General features: G+C 38.7%; 2 protein-coding genes across 7 annotated transcripts; both read left to right on the top strand.

The window, feature by feature from the left end:
- Positions 1–332: 332 nt before the first annotated feature.
- Positions 333–4,691, top strand: LOC115731502 (cleavage and polyadenylation specificity factor subunit 3-I). Of its 5 annotated transcripts, none has more exons than XM_048278573.1 (6): positions 333–469; positions 754–955; positions 1,067–1,164; positions 1,516–1,561; positions 1,650–1,799; positions 2,566–4,691. In XM_048278573.1, exons 2-6 carry the CDS (start codon positions 806–808, stop codon positions 4,204–4,206), a joined length of 2,085 nt encoding a protein of 694 aa, XP_048134530.1. In that variant the 5' UTR covers positions 333–469; positions 754–805; the 3' UTR covers positions 4,207–4,691. The 5 variants fall into 5 exon arrangements, with proteins under 5 accessions (XP_048134530.1, XP_048134533.1, XP_048134531.1 ...); XM_048278576.1 differs by having other exon boundaries at positions 387–469; positions 759–955; XM_048278574.1 differs by having other exon boundaries at positions 388–551.
- A 6,202-nt stretch (positions 4,692–10,893) lies between these two features.
- Positions 10,894–17,138, top strand: LOC115730101 (cleavage and polyadenylation specificity factor subunit 3-I-like). 2 transcript variants are annotated; one of them, XM_048278579.1, is made up of 6 exons: positions 10,894–11,151; positions 13,028–13,223; positions 13,327–13,424; positions 13,770–13,815; positions 13,903–14,052; positions 14,868–17,138. In XM_048278579.1, the coding sequence occupies exons 2-6, from the start codon at positions 13,074–13,076 to the stop codon at positions 16,503–16,505; spliced, it is 2,082 nt and encodes a 693-aa protein (XP_048134536.1). In that variant the 5' UTR covers positions 10,894–11,151; positions 13,028–13,073; the 3' UTR covers positions 16,506–17,138. The 2 variants fall into 2 exon arrangements, with proteins under 2 accessions (XP_048134536.1, XP_048134535.1); XM_048278578.1 differs by having other exon boundaries at positions 13,023–13,223.
- Positions 17,139–19,367: the final 2,229 nt, after the last annotated feature.

Genomic DNA, 19,367 nt, shown 5'->3' with positions numbered 1-19,367 from the left:
ATGCTAGATTAATAAACTTAGTAATTCGTAAAACTAAATTTTAGATCGCGAGAGAGACCCAATTTAAAAGTTGGTTTTATAGGTAGAGTACATAATAATAATAATAATAATAATAATGATAAAGATGATGATGATGATGATGATGATAATGATGATGATCCAATATGCTCTACGCAAAAATGTTTGTTGATTCTAACAAAACTTTACATTGGTTGGAAAAGTATTAAAAAGGCTATATATGAAAGAACAAGTGCACAAAATAGCAGAAGCTAATTAGAAATGCAATTGAGACAAGCTATAGTGAGAAAATGGTCAATTTAAGGAGAGATTATTTCTCGAATATCTCAGCTAATAATTGATTATGTTTTCATTTTGGCGGAGGAGCAGGCGGGCAAGCGGCTGGTGACTTAGGGCTGTAGCTCAACTTTGCTCCCTCGCGCTCTGCATTTTGGCAAATCTCTGAAGTTCTGTCTGTAAGTCTCTCGCCTACACTCCAATCTGCGTTTTCTTCGCGTTGGAGTTTCTTGGCAGATGGTGGCGCTAATTTGAATGTGGATGCTTGTGATTTGTTAATGCGTTCCTTTTGTTCATCTTCGGGCTGTGCATTCTTGGATTTGATTCCCTTTTTCATTTTTTTTTTGTTGTTGGGTCATTCTTGGGTTTGATTTCGTGTGTTGGGTTCTTGCCTGTTGTTTGAGCAGCTTTGAATATCGTTTGTTTTTTCCTTTGTTTTTTCCCGTTCTTTCCCCACAGGGCAGTACGTTCCTGGTGGAGTTGAAGGGCCTGTGCGAACATTTCTTGCCATATGGCTTCCACTGGGCAGGCGCCGTCTCTGAAGAGGAGGGATCCGCCGGCGGGGAGAGAAGGCGACCAGCTGATCATTACACCTCTCGGTGCCGGCAATGAAGTGGGTCGGTCCTGTGTCTACATGTCTTTCAAGGGGAAGACTGTGTTGGTACTACTGCTGCTTCTCGGTTTTGATGAGCTCTTCGGATTTTGGAGTTTTTAGCCAACATGGGTTGGTGTCTGTCGTGATCTTTTCGTAATTGCTGTATGTGGATGGCAGTTTGATTGTGGAATCCATCCTGCTTACTCTGGCATGGCTGCTCTTCCGTACTTCGATGAGATCGACCCTTCCTCAATTGACGTCCTTCTAATTACTCAGTACGTGTTGCCTGCCTTTCTCTGTTATAATCGACTTGGCTTTGGTGAGGAGGGCCACTCGTTCCATTATATATAGATGCCATTCCTGGTGTTTGCTTGTAATTTGCTTGAAGAAACGATCTTTCTTCCTACAACTTGCCGAAGGAATTCGTCGTTCCTCCTCAGTAGGATCCCCTTTTAGTCGGATTCATTGGGCTGTTATCAAATTATCCGCACCAATGTCTGTGAAGCTAGGATGGACTTTTCACTTTCTTGCATTATTGCTGATTTATATTTCTACCCAACACTTTGATATTTAGCTTCCACATTAAAGGTCTCTGGTCTTTATAAGTCGATGTTGACTGCTTGCAGCTTCCACTTGGATCATGCAGCTTCCTTACCATACTTTTTGGAAAAGGTTTGCAGCTATATTAGAGTAAAAACGCACTTTTAATTATTAAATTTTACTTTAATACCGATAAACCGACTTGCTCTCATTTTTCCAGACTACATTTAAAGGTCGTGTCTTCATGACTCATGCTACAAAGGCTATATACAAGCTGCTTTTGTCAGATTATGTAAAAGTGAGCAAGGTCTCAGTTGAAGATATGCTGTTTGATGAACAAGATATATTCCGTTCAATGGATAAGATTGAGGTATTCCTTCATTTGATGAGCCCATTCTTCATCCCACAAAATTTGCGTGCTAATGTTGGCCTTGGCGATTACTTGTTGGCAACCAATTTTTTGAGTCTTTCTGATTTCAGAAGGGATGATATCATTGATGAAGAAACAGAATATTCTTGGTTTTCATAGAGTCATGGATGGATTGCTTGTGTATACCATTTACATGTCAGAAGCATGTGTAGGCTTTATCTGTACCTCCGGCTTGGTAGGATTCAACTGTTTCTCGTGTTTAGGTGAATTGCAGATTCTCCCAATGCTTACAACCCGCCATTACCTGTATGTTACCTTTCAACGAATCAATTTGCAGCATCGAGCTGATTCGAGTTTCATCTCTTTTAAGATAAAGCACACAATCCTTCTTCTGTTCTCAACACAAGCTGCCCCTGCCTTGTTTATGTGCAGTATAGTTATTCCCAGTTGTGGCTTCTGGATGAGAAGCTGGATAAACTAGTTATCTCAATACTTATGGGTCATACAGTTTGCTATATGTGTCGTAGACTTATGGAACCTATTCAACAGGATTTTGTATTAGGATGAGACATTGGTGATTTGCTTATCATGGATATGTTGGTTTGTGTTTCGTGCGAAAACAATGTCTTCATATGCAATGTTAATTATTCAATGTAAATGAACTGGCAACGATCTTACTTTTGCTGTTCTTTGAAGTTCCTTTCATGCATAATGTCATCTATTGATCCCAATGCATGTAAATCATCTTACCTATTTGTAATTATAGGTAATTGATTTCCACCAGACAGTTGAAGTGAATGGTATTCGATTTTGGTGTTACACTGCTGGCCATGTTCTCGGTGCTGCAATGTTCATGGTTGATATTGCTGGTGTACGAGTCCTTTACACAGGTGATTATTCCCGTGAAGAAGATAGGCATCTCCGAGCTGCAGAGATTCCTCAGTTCTCACCTGATATCTGCATAATTGAGTCCACTTATGGAGTGCAGCTACATCAATCTCGTCATATTCGGGAGAAACGCTTCACTGATGTCATCCATTCTACTGTTTCTCAAGGAGGTAGAGTCCTTATCCCTGCATTTGCTCTTGGTCGTGCTCAAGAACTTCTGTTGATCCTTGACGAGTTCTGGTCCAACCACCCAGAGCTCCATAATATTCCTATATATTATGCTTCCCCCCTTGCAAAGAAGTGTATGGCTGTATATCAAACATATATCAATTCCATGAATGAGAGGATCCGTAGCCAATTTGCAACAGCAAATCCTTTTGACTTCAAGCATATTTCGCCGCTAAAGAGTATTGAGAATTTTAATGACGTTGGTCCATCTGTCGTTATGGCTAGTCCTGGTGGGCTTCAAAGTGGGTTATCGCGTCAACTATTTGACATGTGGTGCTCTGACAAGAAAAATGCTTGTGTTATTCCTGGATATGTCGTGGAAGGGACTCTTGCAAAGACCATCATCAATGAACCGAAGGAAGTCACTTTGATGAATGGTCTCACTGCTCCTCTGAACATGCAAGTTCATTATATTTCCTTCTCTGCCCATGCTGATTTTGCTCAGACAAGCGCGTTTTTGGATGAGGTAATGCCTCCAAACATTGTGCTTGTTCATGGAGAAGCAAATGAGATGGGAAGGCTCAAACAGAAGCTCATAACTCAGTTTACTGATCGCAACACCAAAATCCTCACGCCAAAGAATTGTCAATCAGTCGAAATGTACTTTAATTCAGAAAAAATGGCAAAAACTATTGGGAGACTGGCTGAGAAGACCCCAGAAGTGGGTGAGACTGTAAGCGGCCTTCTAGTAAAGAAAGGCTTCACTTATCAAATAATGGCACCTGAAGATCTTCACGTTTTCTCTCAGTTGTCCACAGCAACTATTAATCAGAGGATTACGATTCCTTATACAGGTGCGTTCGGAGTGATTAGCCACCGGCTGAAGCAGATATATGAAAGTGTGGAATCTTCAGTAGATGAGGAATCTGGCATTCCCTTGTTACGCGTGCATGATCGAGTAACAGTGAAGCACGAATCTGATAAACACATTTCAGTGCACTGGACATCGGATCCGATAAGTGACATGGTTTCAGATTCTGTTGTTGCTCTTGTCTTGAACATAGGCCGTGAGATTCCGAAGGTTGTGGTTGAAACAGAGGCCATGAAAACTGAAGAAGAAAGTGAGAAAAGGGTAGAGAAGATCATTCATGCACTTCTAGTTTCTCTCTTTGGGGATGTGAAGTTTGGTGAGAATGGGAAGCTGGTGATAAGTGTGGATGGGGATGTAGTGCATCTGGACAAGCAGAGTGGGGATGTGGAGAGTGAAAATGAAGTTCTTAAGGAAAGAGTAAAGACTGCATTTCGGCGTATCCACAGTGCTGTAAAACCAATACCCCTATCGGCTTCTTAGGTAGCTTTCGGGTTTCTTCTAGCTTCTTGTTTCCGGTCATTTTCTAACTGTAGATTGTAGCATCAAGCTCATGGTATTGGTATCCTCCACTCACAATCTAAGTTCAGCTCAAGTTTTAAGCATCTAAAGTTGGATCTCAGCTCTCAGAACAAGTTTCAAGAGTTGCGCTTGGATTACGTAGTTTTTTGTACTTTTATGTATTGAATTTTGCTGACCGGAGGCTGGCAAGGCTCTGACTGTCACCTTGCGGAAAAGACTTGCCATTTCTTTTCCTAAATGCAATTTTTCTAGTTCATGCGAGCAGGCCTGTGAAAATAGCCTATGCTACATGCGAACATGCATCCATGTGGTAATGCTGTAGCTTTGTGATGTCTACTTGTCACATACCAAGGATCAACCAAAAATCGGACTTTGTCATTTTTACTCATGTGACAAGTCGGAATCGGTAAGTAGTTGAGTAAAATGTTTGTGCTTGGTCATGCTTAGTTAAGATGTCAAGCGGGGTTATGTGTTTCTTTCTGCCCGAGTTCGGGTTTGCCTCACTGATCTCTACTCTTCTGATTACAATTCTCTCAGTTAGACCAAACAATGATGTATCAATATGTCCCAAATCCTTGGCACGCTCAAATTAGTCTGGAAATTACAATGTCTCAAAAGTATGCTGTGCTTCATCGGCTACATGTTGTATACTGCAAATGACGAGCCTTCTTAAATGAACATCTTCCCTTAAGTGACACCAACTTTTGTGCTTCCCTCCCATACCGAACGACAAGTATACAACTCGAGTTCGATGATCGGAAATGCTTTAAAAACCAATCTTTCTGTTGGACGGACCGTTATACCACCGGATCATGGTCATCTTCTGAACATTTGGCAAGATATATTCATCCATATTGCTGATGGGAACTCAGAGTTGAGCTTCAATTAACTCCTCCAATCTCATAGACTGGATCTCTCTTTGATGATGTCCCAAGCTCTTGGTAAAGTAAATTCATGACGTCAAATTTCCCATTTGAAAGAGGATCCAAATCTCATCACCTTATTGCCTTTAGAAGAAAGGTGATTGAAGGTTGGAACCTTGATTTCATCTCTGATGGGGAAAAAACATTGTAAAAGGAAAACATATGATTATCTTACATCATATTCTCTACTAGAAATCAGGTAGTAATATGAGGTAAATTACTAAAATTATCATAAATCTATTGCAATTGTGCCAATTCAATTCCTAAACTCCTTTTTTTTTTTTTTGCCAATTTGAATCATAAATTTTTTTGTATTTGTATCAATTCAGTCCATTTAACTAATTTTGGCCGGCCGACGTTGACGTGAATGCCGGTGCTGGCAATGACAAATTTTGGTCATATTTTATTTTTTTTATTAATTTTCTTATTCTCTATTTTGTTCTATATTTTTCTTTTTGTTTTCTTCTCCTTCTTCCTCCAGCCGGTCGACAATCCGATCGGCCAGAGTGAGGTCCGGCGAGGGCGAGGTCGCACTCACCAGTTGACCGCATCGGCCCTTGCCTCTGGCTAATTGCTAATTGGAGGAAGAAGCAAAAGAGAAACAAGAAAAAAGAAAATAAATAAATCAATAATTCAATAAAATATTAAAATAGTAGTTCACATTGGCGTCGACCAACAAAATTTGGTCGGATGGACTAAATTGGCATAAATGCAAAAAATTTAGGACTCAATTAGCAAAAAAATAAAAGATTTAGAACTAAATTGGTGCAATTACAGCATTTTTAGGATTTTTTGGGTGATTTTTCCCTAGTAATATGGGGTTTGATACTAGAGATAAGATGAGATTTTTTTAATAATTATATATAGTTTTCTGGAAGAATATCATGCTTTAGGGAGGGGTGAGATTAAGATTCGGCAAAAAGACTGTTTCCAAAGCACACAGAACATGAATAGAAAAAAAATTATTTTTAGAGAGCAATAATAGAAGATATATTTGAAATAAGTTTATTCAAAAAGAAGAAAATAAACTTAAATAAAATGCTAATGCTCTTTGGTTTTAATAATTGTACTTTTTATTATTATTTACTTAAACATAGTATAGTATGCCTGAGATACAATCCAACTTTCTTTTTTGTAATGTTAAAGTAACATGATGAGTTTATTTATTTTCTTTCATTTACTCATAGTTAAAAAGAAAATAACTCTAGTAGATCATGTTATAACTGGCTACAAGTTTAGTGAAATTTATACATTTCTCGAATTAAAAGGGTTATTTTGTTCACTCTAAATTATACTTGAAATTACGAAATGTAAATTTTCTATTTCACTGTCGATGGGTACAAATTTTCGTCCCTTCTTGCAAGTTTAAACTCGATAAGAGAGGAAAATCTTGATATACTTTCGTTTAATCCATCGGCCGCTTGATCCAACCTATTCACTGTTTAATGAAAAACATGGGTCTCCGCAGATGCGATCCGACTTAGGATCTCTAAAAGGGCTGGATGATAACACCCTATAAATTACACCAGCTATGCAAAAATTTTAGATGGCCGTATGGAATTTAGTGGTTATGAAAAATGTGTCTCGTTGAAACTTCAAAATAGCGTGAATCTAAAGTTTATGCCATCCTTATACTATGTGTACCAGGAAAATAGGCGAATTATGAGGTTGGACTTCAGGCTTGACGATCGGGTCGAGTACTTCACCATCCGGGGGAGTAGCATTAAACCACCTAGGAATGATACCAGTGGGTATCTCAAAAGTCCTAAGCGGTCCAAACTCTGTATCGCCGTCTTTATAAAACCAGGCTTCATAGGAGTGAGGCTTCTAGAAGTCATCCCTTTCGTCTACCCAAACCATGCTTTCCTTTCTAATGTAGGCCTTACCCTTGCCACCAGATACTCAGTAACGGACATGTCGATGTCCATCGGTACGCCCAAAAGCTTTGGCGACATGGCTAGGACTTAGGGTCTGAAAAAGGATGTCCCACAATGGGGTGAGAATGAATCTCAATAACCTAAATATGATTATATATGAGGTATATGGATATATGTACTTCAAGGTTAAAGTACGTGAAAATAGGATCTATGGGATCAGTAGGATTGTGTCGATCCTATGTTCCCCCTTTTCTTCTCAAGTTTAGGATGGGAACCATGTTAAGATCCTAGCAAGTTAAGATTTAGATTGTTTCTCAAGTTTCGAATAGTAGGATTGCAATTTGATCTTCTTGGCCTTTTTATTGCTTGATCATGTCATACATGCCCGAGCCATATATACAATTGTTTGGGAAAATTATCAAAAAAACTTATAAATCTATTGCAATTATGTCAATTCATTCATAATTTTTTTTGTCAATTTAGTTCTAAACATTTTATTTTTGTGCCAATTTAGTCCATCCAGCTAATTTTGATCTGCTGGAGCTGACTTGGATATCGACGTTGATGTGGCATTGCTGGAGCCGACGTGGCAATTTTCAGTAATATTTTTTAAAAATAAAAAAGAAAAAGGAAATAAAAATAATTATTTTAAAAAAATATTAAAATATTACTGAAAATTGCCATGTCGGCTTCGACGGCGCCAACGTCCATGTCATCTCCAACTGGTCAAAATTGTCCGAAATGTAAAGTAGAAATTATTGAATTAATGGTATAAACTATACTTAAACTACTACCGAAATGTAAATTCTCTATTTCGCTGTCGATGGGTACACATTTTCATCCCTTCTTACAAGTTTAAACTCGAAAAGAGAGAAAAATCTTGATATACTTTCATTTTATCCATCAGTCGCTTGATCAAGCCTATTCACTATTTAATGAAAAATATGGGTCTTCGCGAGATGCGATCCGATTTAGGATTGATGAAGATGTCTAAAAGGGCTGTATCAAAACATCCTATAAATTACACTAGCAATGCAAAATAATCTTAGATAGCCGTATGGAATTTATTAGTTATGAGATATCTGGATATGCATATTTCAAGATTAAAGTACGTAAAAATAGGATCTATGGGATCGGTAGGATTGTGTCGATCCTATGTACCCCGCTTTTCTTCTCAAGTTTAGGATCGGAACTATGTTAAGATCCTAGCAAGTTAAGATTTAGATTGTTTCTCAAGTTTCGAATGGTGGGATCCTACTTATGCAATTTCATCGTCTTCGCCTTTTTATTGCTTGATCATGTCATACATGCCCAAGTCGTATATACAATTGCTTGGGAAAATTATGAAAAAAGTTATATATCTATTGCAATTGTGCCAATTCAACCCTTATTTTTTTTTATAGTTAATTTAGTCCTAAATCATTTGCATTTATGAAAATTCAATCCATCCGGCCAATTTGGATTGGCCGGCGTTGATGTGGTGCTCACGGAGATGATGCGGCAATTTTCAGTAATATTTTAGTATTTTTTAACAATAATTATTTATATTTCCTTTTTCCTTTTCTTTCTTTTTATTTTTAAAAAATAGTACTGAAAATGGCATAATTGCAATAGATGGACTAAATTGACATAATTGCAATAGATTTATGACTTTTTTGATAATTTTCCTACAACCGCTCTCGTACTCGATGTCATATCACGGAAAAGTTTCTTTGGCTAGGATAACGGCAATATGTTTAGTCAGGAGGACTCCAGCATCAAGAAGGTAAAAATTTCATGGACAGCGAAGTAATTTCCGCTCTTAAGGCCTAATGTTAGTCAAGGTTTTCTTAGAGTCCTCCGGCTAAGGTTGGGAGGAAACAAAAATGGAAAAGGCCTTGTGCAATTTCGTATTTAAAAGTGGATTCTAGTGCATTAGCAGCGATTGGGGGAACGGTCGTGTGCACAATGCCTGATGGGTAAACTTGTCAAAATTAATCATAAACTCATTTTTAATCCATATATAATGAGCTGAGTTATTATACGGTTTGAGTTTATTCGCCATAATGTCATAAATAAATTTAGAAGGGTAGGACTCAATATGATGTGAGTCTTAAATGGGATCGTTTTTGTACTTTTATGTGTCGAATTTTGCCGACTGGGAGGCTGGCGAGGCTCGAGTGTCACCTTTGCGGAAAAGGCTTGCCATATCTTTTCCTAAATGCAATTTTTTTCTAGTCCATGGGAGGAGGTGAGTGAAGTACAACCCGTGCTACATGGGAAGATGCATCCGTTGATGGGGGAATTGATGAGTAGTTGAGTACTAAGTTCGTGCTTGGTCATGCCTAGTTAAGATGTCAAGTGGGGCTATATGTTCCTTTTTACCTGAGTTCCGAGTTTGTCTCACCGATCTGTAGCCCTTTTGATTACAATTTTCTCGGTTAGACTAATCTATGGTGTATCGATATGTCTTGAATCCTCAGCACGTTTGGAAGAGTTTTGGAAACTACAAGATCTCAAAAGTATCTTGTGGTCGAAAATTAAAGTGCTATCATCGGCCACATGATCAGAATCCACCAGATCATGATCATCTTCAAACATTTGCCGATCGTTCGAACACAAAGTTTTTTGAATTAGGCCCTTGAAGATCATGGCCAACTTGTACTAATGTCAATGATACAACACAACGGTTAACGGGGGAAAGGCTTTTCTCTGAACTACGTTATCCATTGGTTTTCTTTCAACGTTCTTGTCACTGAACACAAATCAATGCTAGCGGGGTCGGGTTTGCGACTACGAGAAATCCAAACCCGGCAAGTACCGAATAGCGAATTACACATTCATCGACGTCGAACCCGAAGGACATCTCGGTGAAGTACACGAGCAATTAGCTATTCGCATATTTCTGAACACGCATAAATCGGGGCTGTCGGAGATCATTAGATTTTAATCGTTGCTTTAGCCCCATGCTTTGCTCGAGCATGTCTATTCACTTATTTCCGAATAGGCAATCGGCTTATAATATTAGATGTGATGCAAGAGATAAAGATGAGATTTGTTTTAATGATTTTATACAGTTTTCAGATTTGACGAAAAGACTGTTTCCTAAGGAGGATTAGATTTGGCGAACAAAGATAGATGCCATATTTGAAATAAGTTTATTCAAAAAGTAGAAACGGAAATTAAATAAAATGCAAATGCTCTTTGAATTTATTCTCTATAGTGTCGTAAATTAGCTTAGAATAGTAAAGCTCAATATAACGTGAGTGTTAAATGGGTTCACAACTTACTTGGACTCACGCTCGATTTCGCGCTCGCTCACTTCTCGCTCTCACCTCAATTTGGGTATACGAGTTTTTCAATTCGAGTAAAACATGGAAGTGTTTGAACAATATGGACTGGGTCGGGTCAAATGTGAATCTCCTAGATTTGTATTTCATGTAAACGGGTCAACTGGATAGGACCATTTTTTAAGTATATCAGACTCACCCATTTGACGATTCTATTCGTATGTAATGGCATGTGGCTTTGCTTCGCTTGTGCTGGTCATCGGCATGAGAGTTGCGCAGACCACAGGATGGAGTTGGGTCAAGGGGCATTCGTACACAGAATCAGGATCGCAAAGTTCCCTTGAGCAGTTTTGTGATTAAGATTGTTTATAACATTTGCAGGAAGAGTTGATACCATGCGAGGCTTCAAATTTCGTCGTCTACTTAATGCTATCCGAAGGTATTTCTTGCATTTGAAAAAGTACCGAAGCACAACAAAAGGGTAAAAATAAATCTGGGTGACCCGTTTTCCGACCCGTTTTTTCAAAACCCACGCCCAACGACCCGACCCAATACCCACTCGAAGCCGTCGCAGGCGTGCACTCAGTTGGATTTCCGAAGCGCCTCGATCTCCTTCTTCGCCGTAGACCGTGCCCTCATCGCAAGCGAGCGCCCAGCCCTTGCCGCCCCCGAAGCACCACGGGTTCGTGTACACGGAGCACCGAGTCGACTCGGGCACCATCGTGATCGCAGCCTTGCTGGACCCGGTTTGCCCGGGCAGCCGGGACTCGTGGGAGGCAAGCAGTCGACTGCTGTCGGACCCCGCGGTTGGCTCGTCGTCCACCTCCTCCCTCTGCCGTGAGTGGCTCAAATATCTCTCGCTGCAGTTGATTTTGCGTTTTCATTACCAATGAGAGAAGGGCTAGTGATAAGGCTTTTGTCCGGCACTGTTTGGTCGAGTCATTTGGGGAATCTTGTTTATTCAATACGCGAAGCAGACAGCGGGGGAAACGATAAGTTTGGCTAATACTTATGTTTTACTCAATTGAATTTCGTCACCTGGATATAGAATTTAATAGAATAGTATGTGATAGGATAAGAAACTTGAGACATTTTCGTTGTGTCGTGTCTGGTTCGGAGAACTTTAGGATGATATATAGTTAGCTAGATGATGCAGGGTATTGTTTTTCCTTAGCTTTGGGTAGACATGGATGTCTGAATCGAATTGATTGTCCCAAGTGTAGGTAAATCTTTGCCATCTGGGCGCTTGAGCAATCGAAAGGGCTGACCCAAATGTAGGCCTAATTGCCTCTATAATTTGGTTTACGCCTGATCAGAGCAGTGATTCAGTGAGCACGTCTCACTAAAAGCTGCAATTTCCATTTACAAATTTGATACATATTTCTTGAGTTACCAGTTGTTGCTTCGTCTTTCTCTATTGACCAGGTAACCTTGGCCTCTTTGTTATACCCTGTTCTGAGTCCCAGATCCATGAATAAGCATATGAGACAGTAACTTGGAATTGTAGCCAATATATGGTGATTCTGGCCATTGTTGTTGTGGATGTACAGATTTTGGATGAGAAAATTGCGTTGCCGTGTTTACGTTTGTTCTTGTAGTGCACACAACCTGTATGACAAAAGGTTTCTAAGACGTTTTCTCGGTGAAATAGCCCCTGTGTTTGTTGGACTTGAGCACATGTGATAATTTTTTAACGATTAGATATCATGGTTACTTGAAGTTTGCCTTAGTGAAGTGATCTGCTTGAATGTCCCTTATTGTCGCTGCTATTGCGAGTGAAGTGATCCGGTTCACAGACATTAGAATAATTTTTGGATGACACCCACTTCATGGGTGATTGTGATTTACTGAATTTGAGCATGTTGTTGGATAGCAGAATTGGTAAGAAAAGAGTACTTGTAGCTTCTTGTTGGAGTTATGTGGTGGGCTTTCGTAATTGTCCTTGCGCTTGCGCTTATTTATGTTCTGTGTCAGATGATTTTTGCAGCTCTTTAAACCTATACAACTTGAAAAAGGTTATAACTGATTTGTGTTTTGCCACTGAGTTTTCGCAAGTGTTTGGTTCAATGTTTGATGGAAATATAACATGTTATTTTGATAGATAATTCCTCATGGTATTGTTGGAAGTTCCTTTTATTTCCTTCATTTTCGTCTAAGGTTTTTGCTTAATTTTGTTTGGTGGACAACGAACTTGGCTCCTTATAAGCAAATGTTTTTTTTCATGTCAATGATGAGCTGACTTTATCTTATTAAGAGTTCTTTATAAGCATTTCAATTTATAGGTTTTTCACTTTTTTTTATTTTATTTAGTGATTTTTTATTCTTAAAATATACTTTTCTTTATTTTGATGTGAAGTTTATAATCTAGTAACATATACATGTGAAGAGCTTAAAGTAAATTAAATGGGTGGGTAAGGTTCATCAAATTTACATTGCATGGAAATAGGTCAAAACGGGTTAATAAATGGATGGGTCGGACCATTTTCGACCCGACTGCCCACCCATTTGACAGCCCTAACTAATTTCCTTCCCATTAGGTTTTCTTGGTAGGTGGTGGCAGTTATTTGAATATTGATGATGGTTATTTGTTAATGCTTCTTTATGTTCATCTTGAGTCTGTACATTTTGGGTTTGACTTCAAGTGTTGTGTTCTTGCCTGTTGCTTGAGCCGCGTCGAACATGTTTAACACTTTGTCCTTTCTCCACAGGGCAGTACATTCCCGGTAAAGTTGAAGGGCCTGTGCGAATATTCTTTCCATATGGCTTCCATAGGACAGGCACCATCTTTGAAGAGGCGGGATCCACCGGCCGGGAGAGAAGGTGACCAGCTGATCATTACTCCTCTCGGTGCTGGCAATGAAGTGGGTCGGTCCTGTGTATACATGTCTTTCAAAGGAAAGACTGTGTTGGTACTGCTTTTTCTTGGTTTTCATGGGTTTTCTGGTTAAGAGTTTTAGCACATGGGTTGGTTTCTCTCGTGATCTCATCGCAATTATTGTATATGGATGACAGTTTGATTGTGGAATTCATCCTGCTTACTCTGGCATGGCTGCTCTTCCGTACTTCGATGAGATTGACCCTTCGACAATTGACGTCCTCCTAATTACTCAGTACGTGTTTTCTGCCTTCTCTGTTATCACTGACTCACCTTTGGTGAGGAGGGCTGCTCATTCCATTATGTGCAGTTGCCTTTCGCGGTGTTTCCCGTAATTTGCTTGAAGAAAAGATCTTTCTTCTTACGACTTGCCAAAGGAATTCATCCTTGCCCCTCAGTCCTTGCCCCTCAGTCTTGGATCCCTTTCTAGGTGGATCCATCAGCACCAATGTCGTAAAGTTTAGGATGGGCTTGTCAGTAGCTTGCATTATTGCTGATTTATACTTCTATGCCTCCCTCTCATATTTAGCTTCCACAGTGGAGGTTCTGATCTTTACAAGTCGATCTTGACTGCTTGCAGCTTCCACTTGGATCATGCAGCTTCCTTACCGTACTTTTTGGAAAAGGTTTGCAGCTATATTAGAGTGCAAAGGTACTTTAATTATTGAACCTTACTTTAATACGGATGATCCAACATGCTCTCATTTTTCCAGACTACATTTAAAGGTCGTGTCTTCATGACTCATGCTACGAAGGCTATATACAAGCTACTTTTGTCAGATTACGTAAAAGTGAGCAAGGTCTCAGTTGAAGATATGCTGTATGATGAACAGGATATATTCCGTTCGATGGATAAGATTGAGGTATTTCCTTCATTTGTTGAGCCCATTCTTCATGCTACACAAATTTGCTTGCTAATGTTTGCCTTGGGGATTGCTTCTTGGTGACCAACTTGTTGCATTTTACTGATTCTAGAATGGATGATATGTAGAAGCAAAATAATTCTTACTTTGCATCCAGTCATGGATGGATTGCTTGTGTATACCATTTACATGTCAGAATTATGTGCAGGCTTTAGCTATACCTCAGGCTCAGTAGATTTCAATTGCTTTTTTTCTTTAGGTGCATTGCAGATTCTCCATATGCTTGGAACTGACCATTCCCCGTATGGTACCTTTTAAAGAATCAAGTTCATTATTGAGCTGATATAGGCTTCGTCTCTTTTAAGATAAAGCACAGGATCCTTCCTCTGTTACAGCTATAGACGTCTCTGCCGCTTTTATGTCCAATGTAGTTCATTTATCCCCAGTGGTGGCATGTGTGTGAGAAGCTGGATGCACTAGTGCTCTCAATGGATAAACTAGCTATCTCAGTACTTACGCATCATACAGTTTGTTATATGTGTTGTGTACTTATAGTATCTATTCTAGACAATTGCCCTAGGATGATCTCTGGATATTGTCTAGTCTATTGGGCATGGCAAATAATGTATCATGGATGTGTTGGGTTGTGTTTCATGTCAAAACAATGTCTTCCAATGGAATGCTAATTATTCACTGTAAATGAACTTTGTGATCATGTTACTTTTTGTGCTGTTCTTTGAAGTTCCACGGATGCATAATTTCTAAACTACTGACCCCAATGCATTTAACTCATGTTAACCTACTTTTACCTGTAGGTAATTGATTTCCACCAAACTGTTGAAGTGAATGGAATTCGATTTTGGTGTTATACCGCGGGCCATGTTCTCGGTGCTGCAATGTTCATGGTCGATATTGCTGGTGTACGAGTTCTTTACACAGGTGATTATTCTCGTGAAGAAGATAGGCATCTCCGAGCTGCAGAGATTCCTCAGTTCTCTCCTGATATCTGCATAATTGAGTCCACTTATGGAGTGCAGCTACATCAACCTCGTCATATTCGGGAGAAACGCTTCACTGATGTCATCCATTCTACTATTTCTCAAGGAGGTAGAGTCCTTATCCCTGCATATGCTCTTGGTCGTGCTCAAGAACTTCTGTTGATCCTTGACGAATTTTGGTCCAACCACCCTGAGCTCCATAATATTCCTATATATTATGCTTCCCCCCTTGCAAAGAAGTGTATGGCTGTTTATCAAACGTATATCAATTCCATGAATGAGAGGATTCGAAGCCAATTTGCAACAGCAAATCCTTTTGACTTCAAGCATATTTCGCCACTAAAGAGTATTGAGAATTTTAATGACGTCGGTCCATCGGTTGTTATGGCTAGTCCTGGTGGGCTCCAAAGTGGGTTGTCACGTCAACTATTTGACATGTGGTGCTCTGACAAGAAAAATGCTTGTGTTATTCCTGGATATGTCGTGGAAGGGACGCTGGCAAAGACCATCATCAACGAACCAAAGGAAGTCACTCTGATGAATGGCCTCACTGCTCCTCTTAACATGCAAGTTCATTATATTTCCTTCTCTGCCCATGCTGATTTTGCTCAGACGAGCGCGTTTTTGGATGAGGTAATGCCTCCGAACATTGTTCTTGTACATGGACAAGAAAATGAGATGGGAAGGCTCAAACAGAAGCTCGTAACTCAGTTTGCTGATCGCAACACCAAAATCCTCACGCCAAAGAATTGTCAATCAGTTGAAATGTACTTCAATTCAGAGAAAATGGCAAAAACTATTGGGAGGCTGGCTGAGAAGACCCCTGAAGTGGGGGAGACAGTTAGTGGCCTTCTGGTAAAGAAGGGCTTCACTTATCAAATAATGGCACCTGAAGATCTTCATGTTTTCTCTCAGTTGTCCACAGCAAATATTAATCAGAGGATCACCATTCCTTACACAGGTGCATTTGGTGTGATAAGCCACCGGCTGAAGCAGATATATGAAAGTGTGGAATCTTCAGTGGATGAGGAATCTAGCATTCCCATGTTACGTGTGCATGATCGAGTAACAGTGAAGCACGAATCTGATAAACACATTTCAGTGCACTGGACATCGGATCCAATTAGTGACATGGTTTCAGATTCTGTTGTTGCTCTTGTCTTGAACATAAGCCGGGAGATTCCGAAGTTTGTGGTTGAAACAGAGGCCGTGAAAACTGAAGAAGAAAGTGCTAGGGTAGAGAAGATCATTCATGCACTTCTAGTGTCTCTCTTTGGGGATGTGAAATTTGGTGAGGATGGGAAGCTGGTGATAAATGTGGATGGGAATGTAGCACATCTGGACAAGCAGAGTGGGGACGTGGAGAGTGAAAATGAAGGTCTTAAGGAAAGAGTGAGGACTGCGTTTCGCCGAATCCGGAGTGCTGTAAAACCAATACCCCTGTCAGCTTCTTAGGTAGCCTTTGTGTTTTTTTATAGCTTTTTATTTCAGGTCTTTTTGTAACTGTAGATTTTACCATCAATCTCATAGTACGGATATCCTCAACTTGCAATCTAAGTTCAGCTCAAGTTTTAAGCATCTAATGGTGGATCTCAGCTCTTGGAGCAAGTTTTGAGAATGGCACTTGGGTTACTTAGTTTTTGTACTTTCACGTATTCTATTGTGGTGTTTGAATGCTCGCAACGCTCGATTGTCTCCTTGAGGAAAAGACTAACCATTTCTTTTCCTAAATATGATTTTTCTAGTTCATGTGAGCAGGCTTGCGAAGAACCAGACAGTCTGTGCTGCCTTAGAAGATTCATCTATGTGGTAACGCTGTAGCTTTGTTATGTCTAGTTTTCATCAGATCGAAAGGTTATGATTCGCTCCGGTGCTGCTTGCTGGTGGAGCTTGGGAGTATCTCAACGATAAATAATAAGTTTAACAAGTAAAGACTCCCCAGAACAGAGACTTTGTCATTGTTACTCGCGTGACATGTTATGGGGAATTGATGAGTGGTTGAGCAAAAAGTTTGTGCTTGGATCATGCTTAGTTAAAGACGTCAAGGGGAGCTCTATGTTTCTTTCTATCGGAGTTCGGGTTTTTCTCCCTGATCTGTGCTCCATTGATTACATCTGTATCAGTTAAACATTGGTTTGGTGTATCCATATGTACCGGTCTCGGCACTATTTAAGAGTTTGAAATTTTTTGCAAGATCTCGAAGTATTTTATGGTCGAATGTAATGTGCTATCATCGGCTTTTTGTTGAATCGACAAGTCTACTAAAATGAATGTCTTCCCTTAAGTGACACCAACTTTTGTACTTCCCTCCTATAGAGAACAACTAGCATACAACTCGAGTACGGATATCGCATATGCTTTACATACGGATATATGTTTGTTGAATGGATAACTATGCATCTCTTGAACATTGGGCAAAATTTATTCATCCATATCAATGATGGGAACTCAGGTTGAACTTCATTTTAACTCCTTCATTCTCATAGATTGGATCTCTATTTGATCATGTCCTAACCTCATAATGAAGTAAAGTTATTATGTCAATTTCCCTTTTTAAAGAGGATCCAAATCTCATCGCCATATTGCCATCTCTTCCCCTTGTAAGCCGTTTTTTAGAAGTGCTGTGACTGAAGTTTGAACCTTGATTTCATGTCTACTAGAAATCTGGTCGTGAGTGTTATTCTTGAGAGTTGATCAAAAAGTTTCATGAACTAGGCGCTTAGAACTAATTACCAACTTGTACTAATGTCAACAATACAACACAATAATAAATGGGTAAAGGTTTTTTTCTCACCTATGTTTTCCGATAGTAATCAATGGTAACGGAGCGGGGTTGGGACCGCTTGGAATCCAAACTCGTATAGTGCCGAGTGCATGTTTGATATCAAGTCCAAGCGATAGCTTTTTAAATGAAGTTTTCTAAAGACATCCTAGTGAAGCACATGAGAAGCTTAAACACACATTGAACCAGCACGATTGGAGATTAGATTTTGCTAGTTACTTAGCTCGTGCTTTGTGCAGACATGTCTATTTGCATACTTCTTAATAGTCAGTAAGCCAATGATATGAATTTTGATGCAAGAGAAAAGACGAGATTTATCTTATCAAATGTATAGTTTACTAAAAGAATATCACGCTTTATGGAGGCTTAAAGATTAATTTGTGGCGAAACAGGGTTATAAAGTAATATTTCCTAAGCGCTCGGAACATGAATTGAAAAAAATAGATTTTTAGCGAACATCGATTGAAGTAACATTTGAAATAAGTCTATTTAAAAACTAGAAAATAAAGTTAGATAAAGTACAAATGCTCTATGTTTTAAATAAGGTGTACTCTAATCTTGTTTTACTATAATCATTATATTGGAATTGTGATATAAACCAATGTTTTTGGAATATTAAAGTAACAAAATCTGTTTATTCAGTTTAATTTTATAAAAAATGATTTTCCTTATCACAATAATTTTGCTTTAATATATTGAACCTAATTATTGGAATAAAATAAGTAACAATACTTTACGGATTAAGAAATATATTATCTTTTTTTTTAGAACAAGAAATATATTATCTTAGTTTGTTTACATTTTTCTCTATATTTGTATTTAGAGGTTTTCTTTAAAAAATGTCCTCTCGTTATCTATTTTTTCATGTTTAATTAAGTATTTGAATTGTAAATTAAAAAAAAGAAAAGAAAAGCTGTATCCCAAAATTTTTTTTTTTTGCTTGGTTGTTTTACAAAAATTAAACCTCATGAACAACGTACTTGTCCATACTTTTTTCTAATTTCTCTCTTTTTTAAAAATTTAAACTCAATATGGAGATCATATAGTTTCATTTATTGCATTTTTTTTTTAAATTTAAGCACACGAGACAGAAATTAGGAGATGAAAAATAATTAGGTTAAAGCTTATTGGTCATTTGTCGGTTATGTGATAACATGTATTGTCACATGGCAATCATATATATAAAGTGAAGTGTCATGCGACATATATATGAGCTAACGGCCAGCGGTTTAACTACACTATTTATACACATACATATCTACATACATTATCCTTAATTGAATTGACAAATTAGACTTAATCTAATTCACAAAAATTCATCCAAGATATCATTTGACGCTTTATGAGAAAAATCTCACTTTTCAACCTTCTTCAGTTCTTCGAGAAGTATATAAGTCGTATTTACCATGACAAGTAACGTATATAACTAGTTACCATCCCTATCTTTACATCAATCTACACGAATCTCAATCTGAGTGGCCTCATGTTAGGACGTGCAAAATGGGTAATCTTACTATACGAGGACATGTATATTC

Source organism: Rhodamnia argentea, chromosome 5 (genome assembly GCF_020921035.1).
Source record: "Rhodamnia argentea isolate NSW1041297 chromosome 5, ASM2092103v1, whole genome shotgun sequence".
Taxonomy (NCBI): Eukaryota; Viridiplantae; Streptophyta; class Magnoliopsida; order Myrtales; family Myrtaceae; genus Rhodamnia; species Rhodamnia argentea.
This window is presented reverse-complemented; position numbering and strand designations above follow the sequence as displayed.

Bases quoted from the DNA above. Each gene is read 5' to 3' on its own strand.
- LOC115730101 (XM_048278579.1), top strand. From the start codon at position 13,074: ATGGCTTCCATAGGACAGGCACCATCTTTGAAGAGGCGGGATCCACCG. The intron at 13,224-13,326 runs GTACTGCTTTTT...TATGGATGACAG, and splicing joins TCAAAGGAAAGACTGTGTTG to TTTGATTGTGGAATTCATCC. The intron at 13,816-13,902 runs GTTTGCAGCTAT...TCATTTTTCCAG, and splicing joins TACCGTACTTTTTGGAAAAG to ACTACATTTAAAGGTCGTGT.
- LOC115731502 (XM_048278573.1), top strand. From the start codon at position 806: ATGGCTTCCACTGGGCAGGCGCCGTCTCTGAAGAGGAGGGATCCGCCG. The intron at 956-1,066 runs GTACTACTGCTG...TGTGGATGGCAG, and splicing joins TCAAGGGGAAGACTGTGTTG to TTTGATTGTGGAATCCATCC. The intron at 1,165-1,515 runs GTACGTGTTGCC...GACTGCTTGCAG, and splicing joins GACGTCCTTCTAATTACTCA to CTTCCACTTGGATCATGCAG.